The sequence below is a fragment of the Myxine glutinosa genome, chromosome 12 (genome assembly GCF_964187855.1).
Source record: "Myxine glutinosa chromosome 12, kmMyxGlut1.1, whole genome shotgun sequence".
Classification (NCBI taxonomy): Eukaryota; Metazoa; Chordata; class Myxini; order Myxiniformes; family Myxinidae; genus Myxine; species Myxine glutinosa.
The window spans coordinates 56835839-56859791 of record NC_136272.1 but is presented as its reverse complement, the minus strand read 5'-3'; the positions used below and the strand labels follow the sequence as shown (position 1 = coordinate 56859791).

At 42.9% G+C, this 23953-nt stretch overlaps 1 protein-coding gene across 1 annotated transcript in view; it reads right to left on the bottom strand.

Moving 5' to 3' along the window:
- LOC137437736 (polycystin-1-like protein 2) overlaps positions 1 to 23953 on the bottom strand; it is a 262258-nt gene that overhangs the window by 116833 nt on the left and 121472 nt on the right. The window contains exon 10 of the mRNA XM_078766376.1: positions 19149 to 19301. Coding sequence (XP_078622502.1) covers positions 19149 to 19301 — 153 coding nt within the window. The remainder of the gene's footprint in view (positions 1 to 19148; positions 19302 to 23953) is intronic.

Below are 23953 nucleotides of genomic sequence, written 5' to 3'. Positions count from 1 at the left end.
TATAGATATAGTACGGGCATGCCCTAGTCATCTTAAATTGCAACATTCCCAATGTCTTTGAGGTCTTTGATGTTAAAATTGATGGCAGGCCCTCGTTATCATTTTAAATGAAATCCATCATTGTCATCATTTAAGTCATGGAATCCATCATTGCTTCAGATATGAAATCTTTCCTCTTCTCCAATGGCTTGATCTCTGATCATCAATTTGGTTTCAGACCTGGTCACTCTACTCTGGACATGCTGCTTCTGCTTTCTCAACAATGGATGGAGGTCCTCAACGCCAAACAGGAAATTAGAGCTGTCTCCCTTGACATTTCACGTGCCTTCGATACGGTCTGGCACCCTGCTCTGCTCACCAAACTCTCCTCCTTTGGTATCCATGGAAATCTCCACGCATGGCTGGCGGACTTCCTCTCTGGTCGTAATCAACGTGTGGCCCTGAATGGGTTTCTCTCATCTCCTCTTCCTGTTCAGGCTGGAGTTCCCCAAGGTAGTGTTCTGGGCCCTGTGCTTTTCCTGGTCTTCATCAATGATCTCTCTGACTCTCTTGAAAATCCTCTCTATCTCTTTGCTGACGACTCTACTCTGTCGCTCCATTCCTCATCCCTCAGATCGGCAGACTGCAGCCTCCTCACTCTCTGCAGACCTGGACAAAATCACAGACTGGGCAAACAAATGGAACATGTCTTTCAATCCTGATAAATCTCACACTCTTACAATGTCTCTCCGAAAAGACCGACTGGAAAACCCTCCCATCCATTTTCTGAATAATCCTCTCCAAGAAGTTCTGTCACTCAAGCTTTTGGGTCTCACTATTTGCCATGATCTTTCCTGGGAAAACCACATTTCAAATCTGGCCTCCAAAGTCAGTCGCCGACTGGGCATTCCTCCGTCGTGTGAAGTCCTTCCTTGACACACCTGAGCTCCTCACCACATACAAGGCTTTCATCCGCAGCTCTATGGAATACTGCTCTCCCCTCTGGTCTGGTGCTCCTGCCTCACACCTAGCCCGTCTTCACGCTGTTGAAACCAAAGCGTTCAGAATCATTGGAATCTCCCGCGATGAAGCTAACTCCAAGGGCCTTTCACTCACTCACTGCAGGCAGGTTGGTGGTCTTTCCGTCTTCTACCGACTCCTCTCTGGCCTTGCCCCCCCAGCCCTCTCTAGGCTCTGTCCCCCAAATATTCCTACAGGTCGCACAAGATCTGCCTGCAACCCTCTTATGGTTAAACTGCCAAAATCAAGACTTTCTGCTCACCTTCACTCCTTCATTCCTCTTTTCTCCCGCCTCTGGAACAAACTCCCTCACTCTCTTCAATCCCACTCTACCCTCCAGGTCTTTAAAACAGCTGTTCACCACCATCTCTTATCCTCCCCCATCCAAAACCTTGATCTTTTCTACCCCCGCTAATTTCGGTCCCCATGTGTTTTATACCTCCCCCCACCCCTCCCCTTCCCACGCCGCCTGCCCCCAAGCCCTCTCCCTCCCACACTTCTCCCTGCTCTCAAATGTTGTGGTTGTGTGCTTCCCCTTCTCTCCCCATCTTGGCTGCCGCTCCCTCTTTTGTATATTTTGTTTGTCTGGTTGATTTGTTTGTGAAATAAATGTTAGCTCTTTCACGAGCCTCGATTCAGTTTACAAAAAAAGAAGAAAAAAAAAAGAAAAAGAAAATTGTAACACTCCCAATGTCTTTGAGATCTTTGATGTTAAAATTGATGGCAGGCCCTCGTTATCATCTTAAATTGTAACACTCCCAATGTCTTTGAGGTCTTTGATGTTAAAATTGATGGCAGGTCCTTGTTATCATATTAAATTGTAACACTCCCAATGTCTTTGAGGTCTTTGATGTTAAAATTGATGGCAGGCCCTTGTTATCATCTTAAATTGTAACATTCCCAATGTCTTTGAAGTCTTTGATGATAAAATTGATGGCAGGCCCTTGTTATCATCTTAAATTGCAACATTCCCAATGTCTTTGAGGTCTTTGATGATAAAATTGATGGCAGGCCCTTGTTATCATCTTAAATTGCAACATTCCCAATGTCTTTGAAGTCTTTGATGATAAAATTGATGGCAGGCCCTTGTTATCATTTTAAATTGCAACATTCCCAATGTCTTTGATGTCTTTGATGTTAAAATTGATGGCAGGCCCTTGTTATCATCTTAAATTGCAACATTCCCAATGTCTTTGAGGTCTTTGATGTTAAAATTGATGGCAGGCCCTTGTTATCATCTTAAATTGCAACATTCCCAATGTCTTTGAGGTCTTTGATGTTAAAATTGATGGCAGGCCCTTGTTATCATTTTAAATTGTAACACTCCCAATGTCTTTGAAGTCTTTGATGATAAAATTGATGGCAGGCCCTTGTTATCATTTTAAATTGTAACACTCCCAATGTCTTTGAGGTCTTTGATGTTAAAATTGATGGCAGGCCCTTGTTATCATCTTAAATTGCAACATTCCCAATATCTTTGAAGTCTTTGATGTTAAAATTGATGGCAGGCCCTTGTTATCATCTTAAATTGTAACATTCCCAATGTCTTTGAGGTCTTTGATGATAAAATTGATGGCAGGCCCTTGTTATCATCTTAAATTGCAACATTCCCAATGTCTTTGAGGTCTTTGATGTTAAAATTGATGGCAGGCCCTTGTTATCATCTTAAATTGCAACATTCCCAATGTCTTTGAAGTCTTTGATGATAAAATTGATGGCAGGCCCTTGTTATCATCTTAAATTGCAACATTCCCAATATCTTTGAAGTCTTTGATGTTAAAATTGATGGCAGGCCCTCGTTATCATCTTAAATTGTAACATTCCCAATATCTTTGAGGTCTTTGATGTTAAAATTGATGGCAGGCCCTTGTTATCATCTTAAATTGCAACATTCCCAATATCTTTGAAGTCTTTGATGTTAAAATTGATGGCAGGCCCTCGTTATCATCTTAAATTGCAACATTCCCAATGTCTTTGAAGTCTTTGATGATAAAATTGATGGCAGGCCCTTGTTATCATCTTAAATTGCAACATTCCCAATATCTTTGAGGTCTTTGATGTTAAAATTGATGGCAGGCCCTCGTTATCATCTTAAATTGTAACATTCCCAATATCTTTGAGGTCTTTGATGTTAAAATTGATGGCAGGCCCTCGTTATCATCTTAAATTGCAACATTCCCAATATCTTTGAGGTCTTTGATGTTAAAATTGATGGCAGGCCCTCGTTATCATCTTAAATTGCAACATTCCCAATATCTTTGAGGTCTTTGATGTTAAAATTGATGGCAGGCCCTCGTTATCATCTTAAATTGCAACATTCCCAATATCTTTGAAGTCTTTGATGTTAAAATTGATGGCAGGCCCTTGTTATCATCTTAAATTGCAACATTCCCAATGTCTTTGAGGTCTTTGATGTTAAAATTGAAGGCAGGCCCTCGTTATCATCTTAAATTGTAACACTCCCAATGTCTTTGAAGTCTTTGATGTTAAAATTGATGGCAGGCCCTTGTTATCATTTTAAATTGTAACACTCCCAATGTCTTTGAAGTCTTTGATGTTAAAATTGATGGCAGGCCCTTGTTATCATCTTAAATTGCAACATTCCCAATGTCTTTGAAGTCTTTGATGTTAAAATTGATGGCAGGCCCTTGTTATCATCTTAAATTGCAACATTCCCAATATCTTTGAGGTCTTTGATGTTAAAATTGATGGCAGGCCCTCGTTATCATCTTAAATTGCAACATTCCCAATGTCTTTGAGGTCTTTGATGTTAATATTGATGGCAGGCCCTCGTTATCATCTTAAATTGCAACATTCCCAATGTCTTTGAAGTCTTTGATGTTAAAATTGATGGCAGGCCCTTGTTATCATCTTAAATTGCAACATTCCCAATATCTTTGAGGTCTTTGATGTTAAAATTGATGGCAGGCCCTCGTTATCATCTTAAATTGCAACATTCCCAATGTCTTTGATGTCTTTGATGTTAATATTGATGGCAGGCCCTCGTTATCATCTTAAATTGCAACATTCCCAATATCTTTGAGGTCTTTGATGTTAAAATTGATGGCAGGCCCTCGTTATCATCTTAAATTGCAACATTCCCAATATCTTTGAAGTCTTTGATGTTAAAATTGATGGCAGGCCCTTGTTATCATCTTAAATTGCAACATTCCCAATGTCTTTGAGGTCTTTGATGTTAAAATTGATGGCAGGCCCTCGTTATCATCTTAAATTGCAACATTCCCAATATCTTTGAAGTCTTTGATGTTAAAATTGATGGCAGGCCCTTGTTATCATCTTAAATTGCAACATTCCCAATGTCTTTGAGGTCTTTGATGTTAAAATTGATGGCAGGCCCTCGTTATCATCTTAAATTGTAACACTCCCAATGTCTTTGAAGTCTTTGATGTTAAAATTGATGGCAGGCCCTTGTTATCATTTTAAGTTGTAACACTCCCAATGTCTTTGAAGTCTTTGATGTTAAAATTGATGGCAGGCCCTTGTTATCATCTTAAATTGCAACATTCCCAATGTCTTTGAAGTCTTTGATGTTAAAATTGATGGCAGGCCCTTGTTATCATCTTAAATTGCAACATTCCCAATATCTTTGAGGTCTTTGATGTTAAAATTGATGGCAGGCCCTCGTTATCATCTTAAATTGCAACATTCCCAATGTCTTTGAGGTCTTTGATGTTAATATTGATGGCAGGCCCTCGTTATCATCTTAAATTGCAACATTCCCAATGTCTTTGAAGTCTTTGATGTTAAAATTGATGGCAGGCCCTTGTTATCATCTTAAATTGCAACATTCCCAATATCTTTGAGGTCTTTGATGTTAAAATTGATGGCAGGCCCTCGTTATCATCTTAAATTGCAACATTCCCAATGTCTTTGAGGTCTTTGATGTTAATATTGATGGCAGGCCCTCGTTATCATCTTAAATTGCAACATTCCCAATGTCTTTGATGTCTTTGATGTTAATATTGATGGCAGGCCCTTGTTATCATCTTAAATTGCAACATTCCCAATGTCTTTGAGGTCTTTGATGATAAAATTGATGGCAGGCCCTTGTTATCATCTTAAATTGCAACATTCCCAATGTCTTTGAAGTCTTTGATGTTAAAATTGATGGCAGGCCCTCGTTATCATCTTAAATTGCAACATTCCCAATGTCTTTGAGGTCTTTGATGTTAAAATTGATGGCAGGCCCTTGTTATCATCTTAAATTGCAACATTCCCAATATCTTTGAAGTCTTTGATGTTAAAATTGATGGCAGGCCCTCGTTATCATCTTAAATTGCAACATTCCCAATGTCTTTGAAGTCTTTGATGTTAAAATTGATGGCAGGCCCTCGTTATCATCTTAAATTGCAACATTCCCAATGTCTTTGATGTCTTTGATGTTAATATTGATGGCAGGCCCTTGTTATCATCTTAAATTGCAACATTCCCAATGTCTTTGAGGTCTTTGATGATAAAATTGATGGCAGGCCCTTGTTATCATCTTAAATTGCAACATTCCCAATGTCTTTGAAGTCTTTGATGTTAAAATTGATGGCAGGCCCTTGTTATCATCTTAAATTGTAACATTCCCAATGTCTTTGAGGTCTTTGATGTTAATATTGATGGCAGGCCCTCGTTATCATCTTAAATTGTAACATTCCCAATATCTTTGAAGTCTTTGATGTTAAAATTGATGGCAGGCCCTTGTTATCATCTTAAATTGCAACATTCCCAATATCTTTGAGGTCTTTGATGTTAAAATTGATGGCAGGCCCTCGTTATCATCTTAAATTGTAACATTCCCAATATCTTTGAAGTCTTTGATGTTAAAATTGATGGCAGGCCCTTGTTATCATCTTAAATTGTAACATTCCCAATGTCTTTGAAGTCTTTGATGTTAAAATTGATGGCAGGCCCTTGTTATCATCTTAAATTGCAACATTCCCAATGTCTTTGAAGTCTTTGATGTTAAAATTGATGGCAGGCCCTTGTTATCATCTTAAATTGTAACATTCCCAATATCTTTGAAGTCTTTGATGTTAAAATTGATGGCAGGCCCTTGTTATCATCTTAAATTGTAACACTCCCAATGTCTTTGAAGTCTTTGATGTTAAAATTGATGGCAGGCCCTTGTTATCATCTTAAATTGTAACATTCCCAATATCTTTGAAGTCTTTGATGTTAAAATTGATGGCAGGCCCTCGTTATCATCTTAAATTGTAACATTCCCAATATCTTTGAAGTCTTTGATGTTAAAATTGATGGCAGGCCCTCGTTATCATCTTAAATTGTAACATTCCCAATATCTTTGAAGTCTTTGATGTTAAAATTGATGGCAGGCCCTTGTTATCATCTTAAATTGCAACATTCCCAATGTCTTTGAAGTCTTTGATGTTAAAATTGATGGCAGGCCCTTGTTATCATCTTAAATTGTAACATTCCCAATATCTTTGAAGTCTTTGATGTTAAAATTGATGGCAGGCCCTTGTTATCATCTTAAATTGTAACACTCCCAATGTCTTTGAAGTCTTTGATGTTAAAATTGATGGCAGGCCCTTGTTATCATTTTAAATTGTAACACTCCCAATGTCTTTGAAGTCTTTGATGTTAAAATTGATGGCAGGCCCTTGTTATCATCTTAAATTGCAACATTCCCAATGTCTTTGAAGTCTTTGATGTTAAAATTGATGGCAGGCCCTTGTTATCATCTTAAATTGCAACATTCCCAATGTCTTTGAAGTCTTTGATGTTAAAATTGATGGCAGGCCCTCGTTATCATCTTAAATTGCAACATTCCCAATGTCTTTGAAGTCTTTGATGTTAAAATTGATGGCAGGCCCTTGTTATCATCTTAAATTGCAACATTCCCAATATCGTTGAGGTCTTTGATGTTAAAATTGATGGCAGGCCCTTGTTATCATTTTAAATTGCAACATTCCCAATGTCTTTGAAGTCTTTGATGTTAAAATTGATGGCAGGCCCTTGTTATCATTTTAAATTGCAACATTCCCAATATCTTTGAAGTCTTTGATGTTAAAATTGATGGCAGGCCCTTGTTATCATTTTAAATTGCAACATTCCCAATGCCTTTGAAGTCTTTGATGTTAAAATTGATGGCAGGCCCTTGTTATCATCTTAAATTGCAACATTCCCAATGTCTTTGAGGTCTTTGATGTTAAAATTGATGGCAGGCCCTTGTTATCATCTTAAATTGCAACATTCCCAATGTCTTTGAAGTCTTTGATGTTAATATTGATGGCAGGCCCTCGTTATTATCTTAAATTGCAACATTCCCAATATCTTTGATGTCTTTGATGTTAAAATTGATGGCAGGCCCTTGTTATCATCTTAAATTGCAACATTCCCAATGTCTTTGAAGTCTTTGATGTTAATATTGATGGCAGGCCCTCGTTATTATCTTAAATTGCAACATTCCCAATATCTTTGATGTCTTTGATGTTAAAATTGATGGCAGGCCCTTGTTATCATTTTAAATTGCAACATTCCCAATGTCTTTGAAGTCTTTGATGTTAAAATTGATGGCAGGCCCTTGTTATCATCTTAAATTGCAACATTCCCAATGTCTTTGAGGTCTTTGATGTTAAAATTGATGGCAGGCCCTCGTTATCATCTTAAATTGCAACATTCCCAATGTCTTTGAGGTCTTTGATGTTAATATTGATGGCAGGCCCTTGTTATCATCTTAAATTGCAACATTCCCAATATCTTTGATGTCTTTGATGTTAAAATTGATGGCAGGCCCTTGTTATCATCTTAAATTGCAACATTCCCAATATCTTTGATGTCTTTGATGTTAAAATTGATGGCAGGCCCTCGTTATTATCTTAAATTGCAACATTCCCAATATCTTTGATGTCTTTGATGTTAAAATTGATGGCAGGCCCTCGTTATCATCTTAAATTGCAACATTCCCAATGTCTTTGAGGTCTTTGATGTTAAAATTGATGGCAGGCCCTCGTTATCATCTTAAATTGCAACATTCCCAATGTCTTTGAAGTCTTTGATGTTAATATTGATGGCAGGCCCTCGTTATCATCTTAAATTGCAACATTCCCAATATCTTTGATGTCTTTGATGTTAAAATTGATGGCAGGCCCTCGTTATCATCTTAAATTGTAACATTCCCAATGTCTTTGAAGTCTTTGATGTTAAAATTGATGGCAGGCCCTTGTTATCATCTTAAATTGCAACATTCCCAATGTCTTTGATGTCTTTGATGTTAATATTGATGGCAGGCCCTCGTTATCATCTTAAATTGCAACATTCCCAATGTCTTTGATGTCTTTGATGTTAATATTGATGGCAGGCCCTCGTTATCATCTTAAATTGCAACATTCCCAATGTCTTTGAAGTCTTTGATGTTAAAATTGATGGCAGGCCCTTGTTATCATCTTAAATTGCAACATTCCCAATATCTTTGAGGTCTTTGATGTTAAAATTGATGGCAGGCCCTCGTTATCATCTTAAATTGCAACATTCCCAATGTCTTTGATGTCTTTGATGTTAATATTGATGGCAGGCCCTTGTTATCATCTTAAATTGTAACATTCCCAATGTCTTTGAGGTCTTTGATGATAAAATTGATGGCAGGCCCTTGTTATCATCTTAAATTGCAACATTCCCAATATCTTTGAGGTCTTTGATGTTAAAATTGATGGCAGGCCCTCGTTATCATCTTAAATTGCAACATTCCCAATGTCTTTGAAGTCTTTGATGTTAAAATTGATGGCAGGCCCTCGTTATCATCTTAAATTGTAACATTCCCAATATCTTTGAGGTCTTTGATGTTAAAATTGATGGCAGGCCCTCGTTATCATCTTAAATTGCAACATTCCCAATGTCTTTGAAGTCTTTGATGTTAAAATTGATGGCAGGCCCTTGTTATCATCTTAAATTGCAACATTCCCAATGTCTTTGATGTCTTTGGTGCTAAAATTGATGGCAGGCCCTTGTTATCATTTTAAATTGCAACATTCCCAATGTCTTTGAAGTCTTTGATGATAAAATTGATGGCAGGCCCTTGTTATCATCTTAAATTGCAACATTCCCAATGTCTTTGATGTCTTTGATGTTAAAATTGATGGCAGGCCCTTGTTATCATCTTAAATTGCAACATTCCCAATGTCTTTGAAGTCTTTGATGTTAAAATTGATGGCAGGCCCTTGTTATCATCTTAAATTGCAACATTCCCAATGTCTTTGATGTCTTTGATGTTAATATTGATGGCAGGCCCTCGTTATCATCTTAAATTGTAACATTCCCAATGTCTTTGATGTCTTTGATGTTAATATTGATGGCAGGCCCTTGTTATCATTTTAAATTGCAACATTCCCAATATCTTTGAGGTCTTTGATGTTAAAATTGATGGCAGGCCCTCGTTATCATCTTAAATTGCAACATTCCCAATGTCTTTGATGTCTTTGATGTTAATATTGATGGCAGGCCCTCGTTATCATCTTAAATTGCAACATTCCCAATGTCTTTGATGTCTTTGATGTTAATATTGATGGCAGGCCCTCGTTATCATCTTAAATTGCAACATTCCCAATGTCTTTGAGGTCTTTGATGTTAAAATTGATGGCAGGCCCTCGTTATCATCTTAAATTGCAACATTCCCAATGTCTTTGATGTCTTTGATGTTAATATTGATGGCAGGCCCTCGTTATCATCTTAAATTGCAACATTCCCAATGTCTTTGATGTCTTTGATGTTAATATTGATGGCAGGCCCTCGTTATCATCTTAAATTGCAACATTCCCAATGTCTTTGATGTCTTTGATGTTAATATTGATGGCAGGCCCTCGTTATCATCTTAAATTGCAACATTCCCAATGTCTTTGAAGTCTTTGATGTTAATATTGATGGCAGGCCCTTGTTATCATCTTAAATTGTAACATTCCCAATGTCTTTGAGGTCTTTGACTCCTCCGTCCAAATCTGAATACTCCATTTGTGATGTTATGTAAACTGAATTTGTTCATTTCAAACTGAAATGTTTCACTGTACAGCAACAACTGAAATGTACAACAACCATTTTGATGGAGTATTTAAACCACTCATTTGTTTATATCGAAAAGTTTTGGAGACTTATTCTTCATTACTATTGCAAGTGCATATTGGTTTTGGATTTAAATTTTCACAAGGACAACAAAGTGCAATAATCTCCTGCTGGAGAAGTTGGCAAATGATGGGGGGAAAGGTGCATTGCTCGTCTTTATCTTTGCCGACAGGAGTGAGTAAGTTTGCCATGTCATGCGTATCTCTGATCACAAGGGACGTTGGATTGCAAAAATGGCATTTTCTTTATTTGCATGAATTATTTTTCTTTTTTCGATACTTGATCCAGGCTTGTGCAACAGCTCGACCAGAATGGAAGGGAGCAAAATGGAAAGGGGAAAACACCAACAGCACAGTAGAAGGGAGAGTGAGATCAAGGGGAGCGGGATAAGGACACATGGGGGTGAACAAGTGGAGCGGGATAAGGACACATGGGGGTGAACAAGTGGAGCGGGATAAGGACACATGGGGGTGAACAAGTGGAGCGGGATAAGGACACATGGGGGTGAACAAGTGGAGCGGGATAAGGACACATGGGGGTGAACAAGTGGAGCGGGATAAGGACACATGGGGGTGAACAAGTGGAGCGGGATAAGGACACATGGGGGTGAACAAGTGGAGCGGGATAAGGACACATGGGGGTGAACAAGTGGAGCGGGATAAGGACACATGGGGGTGAACAAGTGGAGCGGGATAAGGACACATGGGGGTGATCAAGGGGAGGGGGATAAGGACACGTGGGGATGATCAAGGGGAGGGGGATAAGGACACGTGGGGATGATCAAGGGGAGGGGGATAAGGACACATGGGGATGAACAAGGGCAGCGGGATAAGGACACATGGGGATGATAAAGGGGAGGGGGATAAGGACACATGGGGATGAACAAAGGGAGCGGGATAAGGACACGTGGGGGTGAACAAGGGGAGGGGGATAAGGACACGTGGGGATGATCAAGGGGTGGGGGATAAGGACACGTGGGGATGATCAAGGGGAGCGGGATAAGGACACATGGGGGTGAACAAGTGGAGCGGGATAAGGACACATGGGGGTGAACAAGGGGAGGGGGATAAGGATACGTGGGGATGATCAAGGGGAGCGGGATAAGGACACGTGGGGGTGAACAAGGGGAGGGGGATAAGGACACATGGGGATGAACAAGGGGAGCGGGATAAGGACACGTGGGGATGATCAAGGGGAGGGGGATAAGGACACGTGGGGATGATCAAGGGGAGGGGGCTAAGGACACATGGGGATGAACAAGGGGAGCGGGATAAGGACACTTGGGGGTGAACAAGGGGAGGGGGATAAGGACACATGGGGGTGAACAAGGGGAGCGGGATAAGGACACGTGGGGGTGAACAAGGGGAGGGGGATAAGGACACATGGGGGTGAACAAGGGGAGGGGGATAAGGACACATGGGGGTGAACAAGGGGAGGGGGATAAGGATATGTGGGGATGATCAAGGGGAGTGGGATAAGGACACGTGGGGATGATCAAGGGGAGGGGGATAAGGACACGTGGGGATGATCAAGGGGAGGGGGCTAAGGACACATGGGGATGAACAAGGGGAGCGGGATAAGGACACGTGGGGGTGAACAAGGGGAGGGGGATAAGGACACATGGGGGTGAACAAGGGGAGGGGGATAAGGACACATGGGGATCATCAAAGGGAGGGGGATAAGGACACGTGGGGGTGAACAAGGGGAGGGGGATAAGGACACATGGGGATGAACAAGGGGAGCGGGATAAGGACACGTGGGGGTGAACAAGGGGAGGGGCATAAGGACACATGGGGGTGAATAAGGGGAGGGGGATAAGGACACATGGGGATGATCAAGGGGAGGGGGATAAGGACACATGGGGGTGAACAAGCTGCACACAAACTGAATGAAACACAGCATGAAGAGGGAAGAGAAAGCGGGCACAAACCAGAAAACGACCGAACTAATGAACAACGACCAAAGGAAAAGGGGCGAGGAAGAGAGGAGAAATAAGAATCACCTGGAACAGGGTGTTCTTGTGAAAACGGTCATTTAGGGTAGAGCAGAACATGAACATGGATGGAGGATGACCTAAGGTAGCGGTGAACAGCTGTATTGAAGCCCTGGGGGGAAGAATGAGAGTGAACAGGCTGGGGGAAGTGGTAGGTTGTACAGACAAGAGAAAAGAGGAAGAAATGACTGGAGGTGAGCAGTGAGCCTGGATTTTGGGAGTTTAACAAGTGGATAACTGGGAGATCACGTACACCTTGCAGAATCCTGGGAGGGACAGAGCCAAGACATGGCAGGAGGTGCAAGACCAAAAGGAAGGTGGTGGGATACAGAAAGGCCACCCACCTGCCTGTGATAAAAAGTAACAGGCGTAATCACTCAGCATCATCCTGGTACATAATAATTATTTTAATAAAAAGTAACAGGCCGAGGCACTGAGCTTCGTCCTGGGAGATCCCAATTATTTTACATAAAAAGGTAACATGCCAAGACATTCAGTTTCGTCCTGAAAGATCGCAATTACTTTAATGAAAAAAGGTTACAGGCCGAGACACTCAGCTTCGTCTTGGAAGATCCCCATTATTTTATATAAAAAGTAACAGGCCGGGACACTCGGCTTCATCCTGGAAGATACCCATTATCTACTACAGTCGTGGCCAAAAATATTGGCACCCTTGCACTTTTTTCAAATAATGCACCAACAAATAATGCACGACAATTTCAACTCGCACCATCCGTCACCAACTCAATGAAAGGGGGTTCTATGGTAGGAAAACCAGGAGGACCCCACTGCTGAGAGAGAGACATGAGAAAGCCAATCTGCAGTTTGCCGAAACACACCTGAACAAACCAAAATCCTTCTGTGGACAGATGAGATCAAATTAGAGCTTTGTGGTAAAGCACATCATCTCTATGTTTACATAAAATAAAAAGAAGCCTTCAAATAAAAGAACACCTTCCCTACAGTTAAACATGGAGGAGGTTCAGTGATGTTTTGGGGTTGCTGTGCTGCCCCTGGCACTGGGTGCGTTGAATGTGTGCATGGCATCATGAAATCAGGAGATTACCAAGGCATTTTGGAGCGCAATGTTGAACCCAGTGTCAGAAACCTGGGTCTCCTTTGAAGGTCATGGGTCTTGCAGCAGGGCAATACCCCCACAAACACACTTCAAAAAGCACTCAGGAATGGTTCAAGACAAAACACTGGACTGTTCTGAAGTGGCCAGCAATAGGTCCAGATCTAAATCCCATTGAACACCTGTGGGGAGATCTGAAAACAGCAGATGGGAGAAGGCACCCTTCAAATCTGGGAGAACTGGAGCAGTTTGCACAAGAAGAGTGGGCCAAACTGCCAGTAGAGAGGTGGAGGAAGCTCATTCATGGCTACAGGAAATGCTTGACTGCAGTTATTTTGTCCAAAGTCTGTGCTACCAAATATTAAGTCTTGGGTGTCAATATATTTTCTGATTTGAAAGGATATATTGAGTTCTGAATCCTCGTCCCCAAGAGAAGGGCACAAGAAGGAGGCCCAGCTGAAGGAGACGGAAGCAGACATTAAGCATCAGCAGCAGGTAACCAATGGCTTGGTATGGACCTTGCTAGATGACAAGCAGGAGTGCTACTGTGAGTTGAAGTCCAGAAATAAACAGCCACAGCAGGAGCTCCAGAACATGCAGCAGCGTGAGTGGCAACGATTGCGTAGTGTTGAACTTTTACCTGGCATCCCATACACGTTTCGGAAGAACAAACTTGAAGATTACCCTTACGCGTACTGGAAGAGAAGTCCAGGTGCAAACCCTAATGAGGGGAACACCGGGGAAGGGTATCTTGGGTTTTTAAAAAGGTGATGATCGCCACCCCACCTCATTGTATTCCACTGCTTTGTATAACCCTGAGTTTTGCTTACAGTCCATCTTTTAGTATAGGCGAATGCCTGCCATTAACCTGAGATTTGCGTTGAACAACCCCATCTTGAGTAATGGGTTTCTGATCGCTTTTTGCGTTTGATTCTGTATGGGAGGCTTCGGCCCACATTGTATTTAATTTCAAATGACTTTATTCTTCATTGCTTGTAATCTTTTTAGATTGCCTCAGAATTATGCAGGGAGGCCAATATTTACTCAATCATTTATCTATATCTCTCTCTTTTCCTTCCTCTCTCGGTCTAAAGCGATTATAAGGGGTGAAGGGTGCTCATAAGAGGTATTTGAATGCCGTCTGAGATTTATCGCCCCAACTTCATGGTTAAGGACCTGGTCCCACCCTATCACAGCCAGTGTGAAGTTCCCTTGAGCAAGGATCTTCGCGCACTCCATGAAGACCAAGATAACATCGCAGATAGAAGACAATACTTCTATGAAAAATCCCCAGTGGGCAAAGGTTGATAATGAAATATCTTTCTTTCCTTTTTCTTCCTTTCCTAAAAATACATTTGATGATCAACGACACGACTGATGGGGATTTCATCAGACCCCTCACACAGATGGAGCCAGATTGTGGACAAGACAAAAAGTTTACATGTCGCACTACGCCATACAGATGAGTCAGATTGGTGGCCCTGGTTATGTTTTAAAACAGCATGGCATTTGTTTAACCTCGCCTCGTCAACTATGTATTATTTCTCTTTGCGAGGCAGCAATCCGTATCGGTTGGAGGAATGAACACAAAAAGCATGTTGACAGTTATTTCGACCTTGGCCAAAGTATATTAATGCCAGTGTGACTCGGTGTGGCTAAGAATTCTGAGTCGTGGGGACTCAGGATTTCTTCCTTATGCAAGCCTTATCTTGAATAAATTCTCTTGCACATTGTCCGGAGTTGTAAAGTGATTTCCTGAGTAATGGGAACCGTAAAATCCCTGACTTTAGGATGGCGGAAGATAAGAGATGGTGGTGAACAGCTGCTTTAAAGACCTGGAGGGAGGAGTGGGATTGAAGAGAGTGAGGGAGTTTGTTCCAGAGGCGGGACAAAAGAGGAGTGAAGGTGAGCAGAGAGTCTTGATTTTGGCAATTTCACCAGAAGAGGGTTACTGGCAGATCTTGTGCGACCTGCAGGAATATTTGGTGGACAGAGCACAGATAGAGCAGGGGGAGCTAGGCCGGATAGGACTCTGTAGAAGACAGAAAGACTACCTTCCTGCCTCCGGTGAATGAGTGAAAGGCCCTCAGAGTTAGCTTCATAGCGGCAGATTCCAATGATTCTGAATGCTTTTTTAAAAAGCGGGTGAAGCCGAGCTAGGTGTAAGGCAGGAGCACCAGCCCAGAGGGGAGAGCAGTATTCCATTCACCTGCAGATGAAAGCCTTGTATGTGGTGAGGAGCTCAGGTGTGCCAATGAAAGACTTCGCATGGCGGATGGTGCCCAGTCGGCGACTGGCTTTGGAGGCCAGCTTGGAAATGTGGTTTTCCCAGGAAAGATCATGGCAGATAGTGAGACCCAAAAGCTTGAGTGACAGAACTTCTTGGAGAGGATTGTTGAGAAAGTAGATGGGAGGGTTATCCAGACGGTCTTTTCGGAGAGACAAAGTGAGAGTGTGAGATTTGTCAGTACTGAAAGACATGTTCCACTTGTTTGACCAGTCTGTGATTTTGTCCAGGTCTTCAGAGAGTGAGGAGGCTGCAGACTGCCGATCTGAGGGATGAGGAATGGAGCGGCAGAGAGTGGAGTCATCAGCAAAGAGAAAGAGAGGATTTTCCAGAGAGACGGAGAGATCATTGATGAAGACCAGAAAAAGCACAAGGCCCAGAACACTGCCTTGGGGAACTCCAGCCTGAACAGGAAGTGGAGATGAGAGAAAACCATTCAGGGCAACACGTTGACTACGACTCGAGAGGAAGTCCGCAAGCCATGCATGGAGATTTCCATGGATACCATCGGAGGAGAGTTTGGTGAGCAGAGTGGGGTGCCAGACCGTATCGAAGACAGACCGAAGACGTAATATATCAAGGGAGACAGCTCTGATTTCCTGTTGGCATTGAGGACCTCCATCCATTGTTGAGACAGCATAAGCAACATGTCCAGAGTCGAGTGAACTGGTCTGAATCCAACTTGATGATCAGAGATCAAGCCATTGGAGAAGAGGAAGGATTTGATATCCGAAGCAATGATGGATTCCATGACTTTGCTGATAATTGGGAGCAGGCTGATTGGTCTGTAGTTGCAAGGATCTGTTTTTGCACATTTCTTGTGTAAAGCGGTGATGTTGGCTGATTTCCATGCAGATTGTAGATGACCTTGAGCAAAGGAGAGGGTGAAGAGAACAGAGAGAGGGCGAGATAGAGCGGCAGAGCAGGATTTTAGGACCCGTGGGCTGATGCCATCTGGTCCAGTTGCAGAATCAGAGTCGAGGTTTGACAGAAACTTCTCCACCTTGTCAGAGTCCAGGAGCAGCTGGGTTTGACTGGGTAAAGTGGGTACAGAGAGGGATGGGTTTGGGACACAGGATTTTGAGGCAAACACAGAGTTGAGCCCAGGCTTTGTCATGTGTGGTGTCACCTGTGTAGCCAGGTTTGAGACAGGCTTGCGAGTTCAGTCTTGAGAGTAGAGAGATAGTGCTTCCTGGCTCCCGTGAGGGTAGACACACACTTGTTCTGAGCTTGGTGGAAGGAACTGAGATTGTCTTCAGTTGGATTAGCCTTCCAAGAGGCAAAGGCAAGTTGTTTCAGGGCAACTGCCTCACAGCAAGATTCAGTGTACCATGGATAGGAGGAAGGGTATGACAACTGAAGACGAGATGGGATAAATCTGTGCAGGAGAGAGAGCAATTTACTTTGGAAGAATTCCCAGGATGAGTTGATGTCAGAGGCATTAGAGATGGGAGACCAGTCCAGATGATTGATGGCTGCTTGAAGACCATGCCAGTCAGCCTGAGTGAAATGCCAGACCCATCGACGCTGAGGAGGCTCTCTGAGAATGGCCAGAGAGATGTCCACTTTAACAATCACATGATCAGAAGAACCGATTGGAGCAGAAGAAGAGCAACAGACATTTGCAGGGAAGTTAGTCATAACCAAGTGTAGAAAGGAAGACGCTCTGTTGCCTGAGATCTGTGTCGTGAAATTGACAGATTGTGTCAGTCCCAATGAGTCGCAGAGGTCCTTTGCTGACGAGCCATGGCTGGTAAGAGAGGCTGACGTTGAAGTCGCCACATGTGAGGAAGAGACAGTTGGGATGAGTGGATAGAGGTTGGTCCATGTTGTCAGACTACGAAATGTAAATGGAGTCTTCACTGTTTGGAGGACGGTACAAAACACATATGAACAAAAGGTGGGAGTGGAGAGGACGCCATAGCCAGAGGTACTCCTGGGGGTGGGGTGGAGAGAGGGCCGTGCAAGGAGAGTGAGGAACAGAGTTTTTGATAAAGAAAGCAACCCCGCCACCAGGACGAGGCTCAGGTCTATCATACCGGAGGAGGGAGTAACCAGGAAGAGATATTAAGGAATCAGAGACATCTTGAAGGAGGAAAGTTTCTGTTAAGCAGATTATGTCTGGTTTGTCAGAGGCAACCTGTATGGAGAGATCAATCAGGTTTGAGCAAAGGCCCCGGATGTTTGAGGTCCATACCGTTAAGGAAGAGGGAGGGGGAGCATCGGGTACAGGACAGGGGAGGGGAGGAGTCGGGTAAGATGAGGGGTGAGAGGGGAGGTATGGAGGGCTGTTGATAGTATGTCAGAGATTGCAGAAGACTTAGGAGAAAGGGAAGGATGAGGAGGACAAAAGGTTTGATGGTGATGGGAAGAGGCACAGTGAGGTGTTGTTTGAGGGGGGACAGAGCAATGTCGAAGGTTGGAGGAGGTGGAGGTATGAGATAGAAGGGAGACGAAGTGGGGAGGAGGCAGCTTTGAGGAGGGGGAGAATTGGAGAAAGATGGTAGGGGGGGGGGATTTGAAGGGGAGGGGTTGGGGGGATTTGAAGGAGAGGGGTGAGGGGGGAGTTTAGAAAGTGGATGATAAATGAAAAACGAACATTCATTACAAACTGTGTTTATTGTGATTTTCAAGTCAGAGATCCGTTTAAAAACGATAGAGGAGGGGTGGATTGAAGGTGAGTTTAGAGAATGTAGAAAGGAAGGATTGCAGGAAATTGAATATTTTTTGAAGTGGAATGAATTGAAGAGGAAATTGAAAAAAGCCTTTTAAATAGGAAGAAAAACAGCGCGTTGTAATAAACCACTGAATAAAACACTGCAGGGGACAGTTTAAACATATTTAAATGATATTTCAACAAAACCGTGAAAAACAATCTGGGAAAAGTCCCTAAGTGATGACGTGGCTTTGAGAAAGAAGGAGAAAGGGTTGAATGAGTATGGAAGAAACTATAGTTGGAAAAGCTGGAGAGGGGGAATAAAAAGGAGATAAAGGGGGTGGTGGCGCACAAGGTGAGACAAGGGGGTGAGAGAACAAGCACGTGTCCGCAATGAGAGAAATAATTTATAAAGTAATTTTTTTTTTTGTATTTAAAACGTTAGACAAAGGATACGATAAGGATATTAAAGGATTAGATAAAACATTAGACAATGTTCGTGGGAGGTAGGGGTGGGGGGAGGGGGGGGGGCGTAGAAAATCAAAGAAACAAGCAAATACATTGAAAGAAAGAACTTAAATTCACAAAACACCGACGCGGGGAGAGGGAAGCCTCGAGATACCAGGCTGCGCATGCGGTGCGAACAAAAAACGACGAATTACACACAAGTTTGCAATAATTACAAAAGGAAAACTAACTGGAAACACACAATAACACATACGCAATAAAATAACCAGTGGAAATTTGACAAAGACACGAATGGGAAAATACTCAAACTTTGATGCAGTGAAAGATTGAAGCAAGCCTCTTCGCTCGAGGGACCGAAAGCCAAAGTCCAAGAGTTATTTGAAAAAAGTGTAAGGGTGCCGATATTTTTGGCCACGACTGTTTATCATTTTTAAGTCTTTGCTGTGAATCTGTTGGGGTTGTCAAAGCACGTGCTCTAACAACTCGGACACCAAGTGTGATGTTTAACTGTATGCTATACAGTATGTGCTGTGCATGAAACCTGTGAATTGTGCGTCGTTATGCGAATACAATGGTGCAGCTCTCTCACCACAAGTGGGAATTGCTCAGTCCTTCCTTTATGTTGTTAGGCAACAGCCTTTGTAACCGTTCTGTTTTCTCAACGTTGGACACTGGCACAGTTCTTGAAATACTCTGATCACCATACTCAACAGCAAGCCAACTCCTGATTTCGAAGATGGACCTGAAAATACAGAAATTACTTGAACTTACTTGCTTCACCTGACCTGTTTCACTAGGGTTTTAGGGCTTGGGTTATGTTATCGAAGGTTTTGCAAAAAAAAACGAGAAGCATTTAATCAGGAGTTAATTTGACCATGTATTAATCATAGCCATAAACAGGTGTGTACTTGGAAGTGATGAAGCAACGTCAAACATGTTGGGAAACAAAATTATCAACTGGTTCCAGGTCACAAAGCCTGGTGTTAGCTTAGCGGTTAGGGTGCCGGCTTGGGATCCTGGGTTCGAATCCCGGTTGATTGCTGAATTAACGCCAGGGGGGTTGATTCAGCCTGTCATCCTTCTGAGGTCGGCAAATTTAGTACCAGGTCACTGGTAATTCTCTGTGTGTCGCAAGAAGCGACTCACAGGGTTGGCGGCAGGAAGGGCATCCGACCGTAAAACATTGCTTCAAAAAAAGGGGACAAAAAGGGCCAACGCCTGCTCTGCGGGAAAAATGGCCTCTAAAGGCGGCTCCCTTCCAGGTCACAAACAGAGTTCACGAATCTGCTTATGTATTTTGGAATGTTTCACTAATTTGCAAGTTATTTCAGCACAATCTAATATCCATTCATTCATTCACGCATTTACCATGCTCTGATCCTGGATACCTCGCCACTCCGACGATGCAGATATCTAACATGATAAACCCAAACGAAGCTGCATCATGATGAGTCGTCATACCGACAATTCACTGCAGTATCGATCAAAGCTGTTCCATTGATCATTCAAATATCTACTCGATATAATGAAGGTATTTCAATGTCAATACAAAAGCATAATTAAACACACTCGATTCCTCTTTGTTCATTCAACAGGTTGTTTCTCTTTTTTCCAGGAAACCATACAGAAACACAACTTGGATAATTGAGAAATCATTAATGCTAACTCATTCCTTGAATATAAAACATAACATGTGGCTTTTGTACTGCAGATTTCTATGCAGATTGATATAAAAGATGGAAGCAGAATTTAAAGTTTGTCATACTGCAAAGAGAGCAACGGAAACTGTGTTTGAAGTGAACAAATATGTGTTCTGTACACAGGTATTCTCTTCCAAGTCTCCTGCTCTAACACCAGTTCCAAACAAACTCCAGTCATTAATTTTTGCATGCAGACAGGGCATGGAGTTCCTGGCCAAGGAATGTGATATTACTTCTGCAAAAGGGTCATTCAGATATCATAGAAACTGCAAAGTTACGTATTGTTGTGATTCAAGGAACATCCAACAACGAAGGCAATGGCATCCAACATACAGGTCCCTTGGTTGAGTTATTTCCTTTGTGTAAGACCAGAGTAATCCCTTCCTCTTGTGTCATGCGCTTGATTGTGATTGAATGCGTTTGTGAGATTTAGAGGCTTTTCCCCCTTTTCCTCCTTATTTCCTAGGGGTAATTGTAAATTCCTGGCGAGCCCGGCAGAGCATGCTGTGGTGCAGCTAGGGCGCCAGCTAACTAACATATGGCGCTAAAAGCTGGTTTGAATCGCGCGCCAAAACCCAACAGCCACTTTGCTTTCTCCCACCATAATCGTCTTTTACACGACCCCACAACTACACAACATTTACCAAAAATTGACACACACTTTTATTTACACTTTGTTTTATTAGCTTGTCCCCTGCACAGCAGAAGTCGGGGTTTTGTCATCACTTCCGTCTGTGTCTGTGTATGTGTGTGTCTGTCCGGGCCGTAACTTTTTTTACCATTTGAGTTTTGTCATCAAACTTTCACCAAAGCTTTATTATGATAGTACGCAGAAGGCAAATTAATAATTTTGTCAGAAGGTCAAAAGGTCAAAGGTCAGCATCACATAAAATCATCAATTTTCATCCAATTGACCTGAAATTTATAATTTGAGTTTTGTCATCAAATTTTTAACAAAGCGTTATTATGAGAATATGGAGAAGGCATATTAATAATTTGGTCAAAAGGTCAAAGGTCAGCATCATAAAATCGTCAACTTTCATCCGATTGACCTGAAATTTTAAGAATTTGCATGTTGGGCCAATGAATTGGTTCACCAATCAAAAGCTTGAAGCTAATTGTTTTTTTTTTAGATCAAAATGTCAAAGGCCAAGCAAGGCTGCATAAAATCTTAAATTTTCATTTTGTTTTTATTTTAAACCGTTTTCATTATTTGCACCATCGGAAGAAGAAGAAGATGTCTGAATACAAATGAACACGGACGGGCTTTGCATTTTCAGATGTTTTCTAATTTTCATTGTAGTTGATATTGCATTAAGACATTATGCATGCTGTTCATCGCCCCAAGACCCGAAAACACGACAAACCATGAACCACAACTTTGCCTCAACCCACCCACAACGTATCCATATTGCACCATCGACTGATCTCCTCGCACCAGCGACATTGGCCACAGCTTGAGAGTGTGGGGAAGGTAGCGCAGAGAGCAGCAGCGAGCACTTCCATTCTCCGAGCACCTCCATCCTCCGGATTTCATACAACACCAGAACAAGCTGGTGACAATTCGCCATCATTTCCTTGTTGATACCTAATCACTCTGTTTGTTCCGCCAAGTCATTAAGAGCTCCCAGAATCGCCCCCACACCTGTACCGTGTCCCAAGCAAGCTCCAATGTTAATCGGGAGACGTTCACATGGCACATCTGGAGAGCAAACTGAGGACCGGTCGTTGCAGAGGTCTCACGTGGACGTGGACAAAACATCCGTATTTGCACCAAGCGGCCATTAAGATCTCGTGTTGAGCCCCGCCCTCGCTAAAGGACTATAAAAGAGCAGTAACAGCAGCGATTCTCGGCGTGTTGGTTTTTGGCTTCAGTGCCCGTCCTGTGCTTGCTTCATGGGGCTTCATGGTTCTTCAAGGGAGAACAATTAGGGTTAAGGGTGGTGCTCACACTGGCAGGTTAGAGCTGGGAAATGAAGCATTGGGGCAGATGGAGCAAGCGTAGTGTAGAGCACATGCAGGACCGAAGCTAATCCAGACGTACACACTATTTAGACTTCTCACACAGTACGCTATTCCTCATGCATTTTCTTGGCTTTTGGTATATAAAATCGAACGCAGGAGCTCAACCAGGCCCAGTGCCACCAACTGCCCTCTTTTGGGCAACCACTGATATGCACCTTCACAGGTCCCTTTTGCACCACCCACACCCCACCGCACCTCCAAGATCATGCACCCTAGACACCGTATTCCTCCTTTTAACCGCTCCCTTTAGCATTTGTGTCATGGAGGCACGACGGCACCACTTGGTGAGACAAGAGGCCAATTAACCTCATCCTTTCTCTCTTCTTTCTGTTCTGACCGCCCTTCCGTGAATGTCTGATTGGGTACCCAGGTCTTATGCATACAGTAACTGGTTGGTAAGACATCATTTAAGTTCTACATCTTGTCCGTTTTATTTGCTGTACATAATCGCGAGCACTCTTCACTACTCGCGATTGCCCCCATTGTACATTTTGCTTTGTATTCCACCTTTCACCTTTTTGATTAATTTTGATTGCCTTTACTACATTAAAGTCCTTAAGTTCCCTCCACTCCACCCCCGTCCCCTCCCCACATGACCCCACATTTGCATTACATTGTTGGTTCTTGTACATGATAAATAACTTCTTGTTGAACTTAATTTCCAATCTGTCCGTGCTCGGCTTTTCCCCATTGGTCCAGCACTGTTCTCACATAGGTTAGTCTGGGAGGTTATAATTCCCAAAGTAATTGGCTCATATCCAAGTCCAGAATGCACTAGCAGTTGCTCGGCCGCCCTAATGAAGATCTTATCAAGATAATCGTAGTGCATAACCGAGGACGCATCCCCGGCTGGAAGACCACTTTGCCTACAGTTAAATGGCAAAAAGACGGAGGACAATGGACCATGTGGTTGACTAATTGGCATTCGCGGTTGATTAAGCCCCAGTCATACCGGATTTGAGTGGCCACGAATCGCCCCGATCACCCCCGATCTGGCGATTCCCCGCACCAACATGACTTTTCGGCAAGATCGGCTGTAAATTTTCCCACAGTCATACCAAAACACCCCTGCCACGACTCTCGTACGATCGCGCCGTGACTGCCGCGCCGACAAAGCCCAATCCGCCAAGTGCGCGGCAAGATCTCCACAAGTCCTAGCCCGTGCCCACACGTCTTCGCCCCGATCCACCCCGATCCCACTACGACCGCACTACGACAGCACTACGACCGCAGTACGCACGCGTACGTGCCCACCCGTCCGAGCCCGACTGCGCGGCGGCCGTCCTTGCCCTATATAAGAACGGCCAAGAATCGCGCCGACCTAACTACGATCTTAAAATTCAGACGACGCTAATTCACGTTATTTTTGAATGTCGTTTGTATAAATCATCAACTCCAAGCCTTCCAATGATGCTGCCAGCCAGGAAGAGGGGGAGGGGATCCAGGAAGACGTGCACAATCACGCGGCCGCCGTGACCAGCTTGGATGTGATCGATGTGACCAGCTTGGAATCAGGAGATGAAATGATTTCGCCACCGGGGATCGCCTATATATACCCGGTCTTGTGATAGGTCGTACTGGCGCCTACTGGTGCTTACTGCATGCTTACGGCAGTCTTGGCGCAGTCTTGTTAATTCGTGAGAGATCGGCAATGATCGTGAGTCGTCGT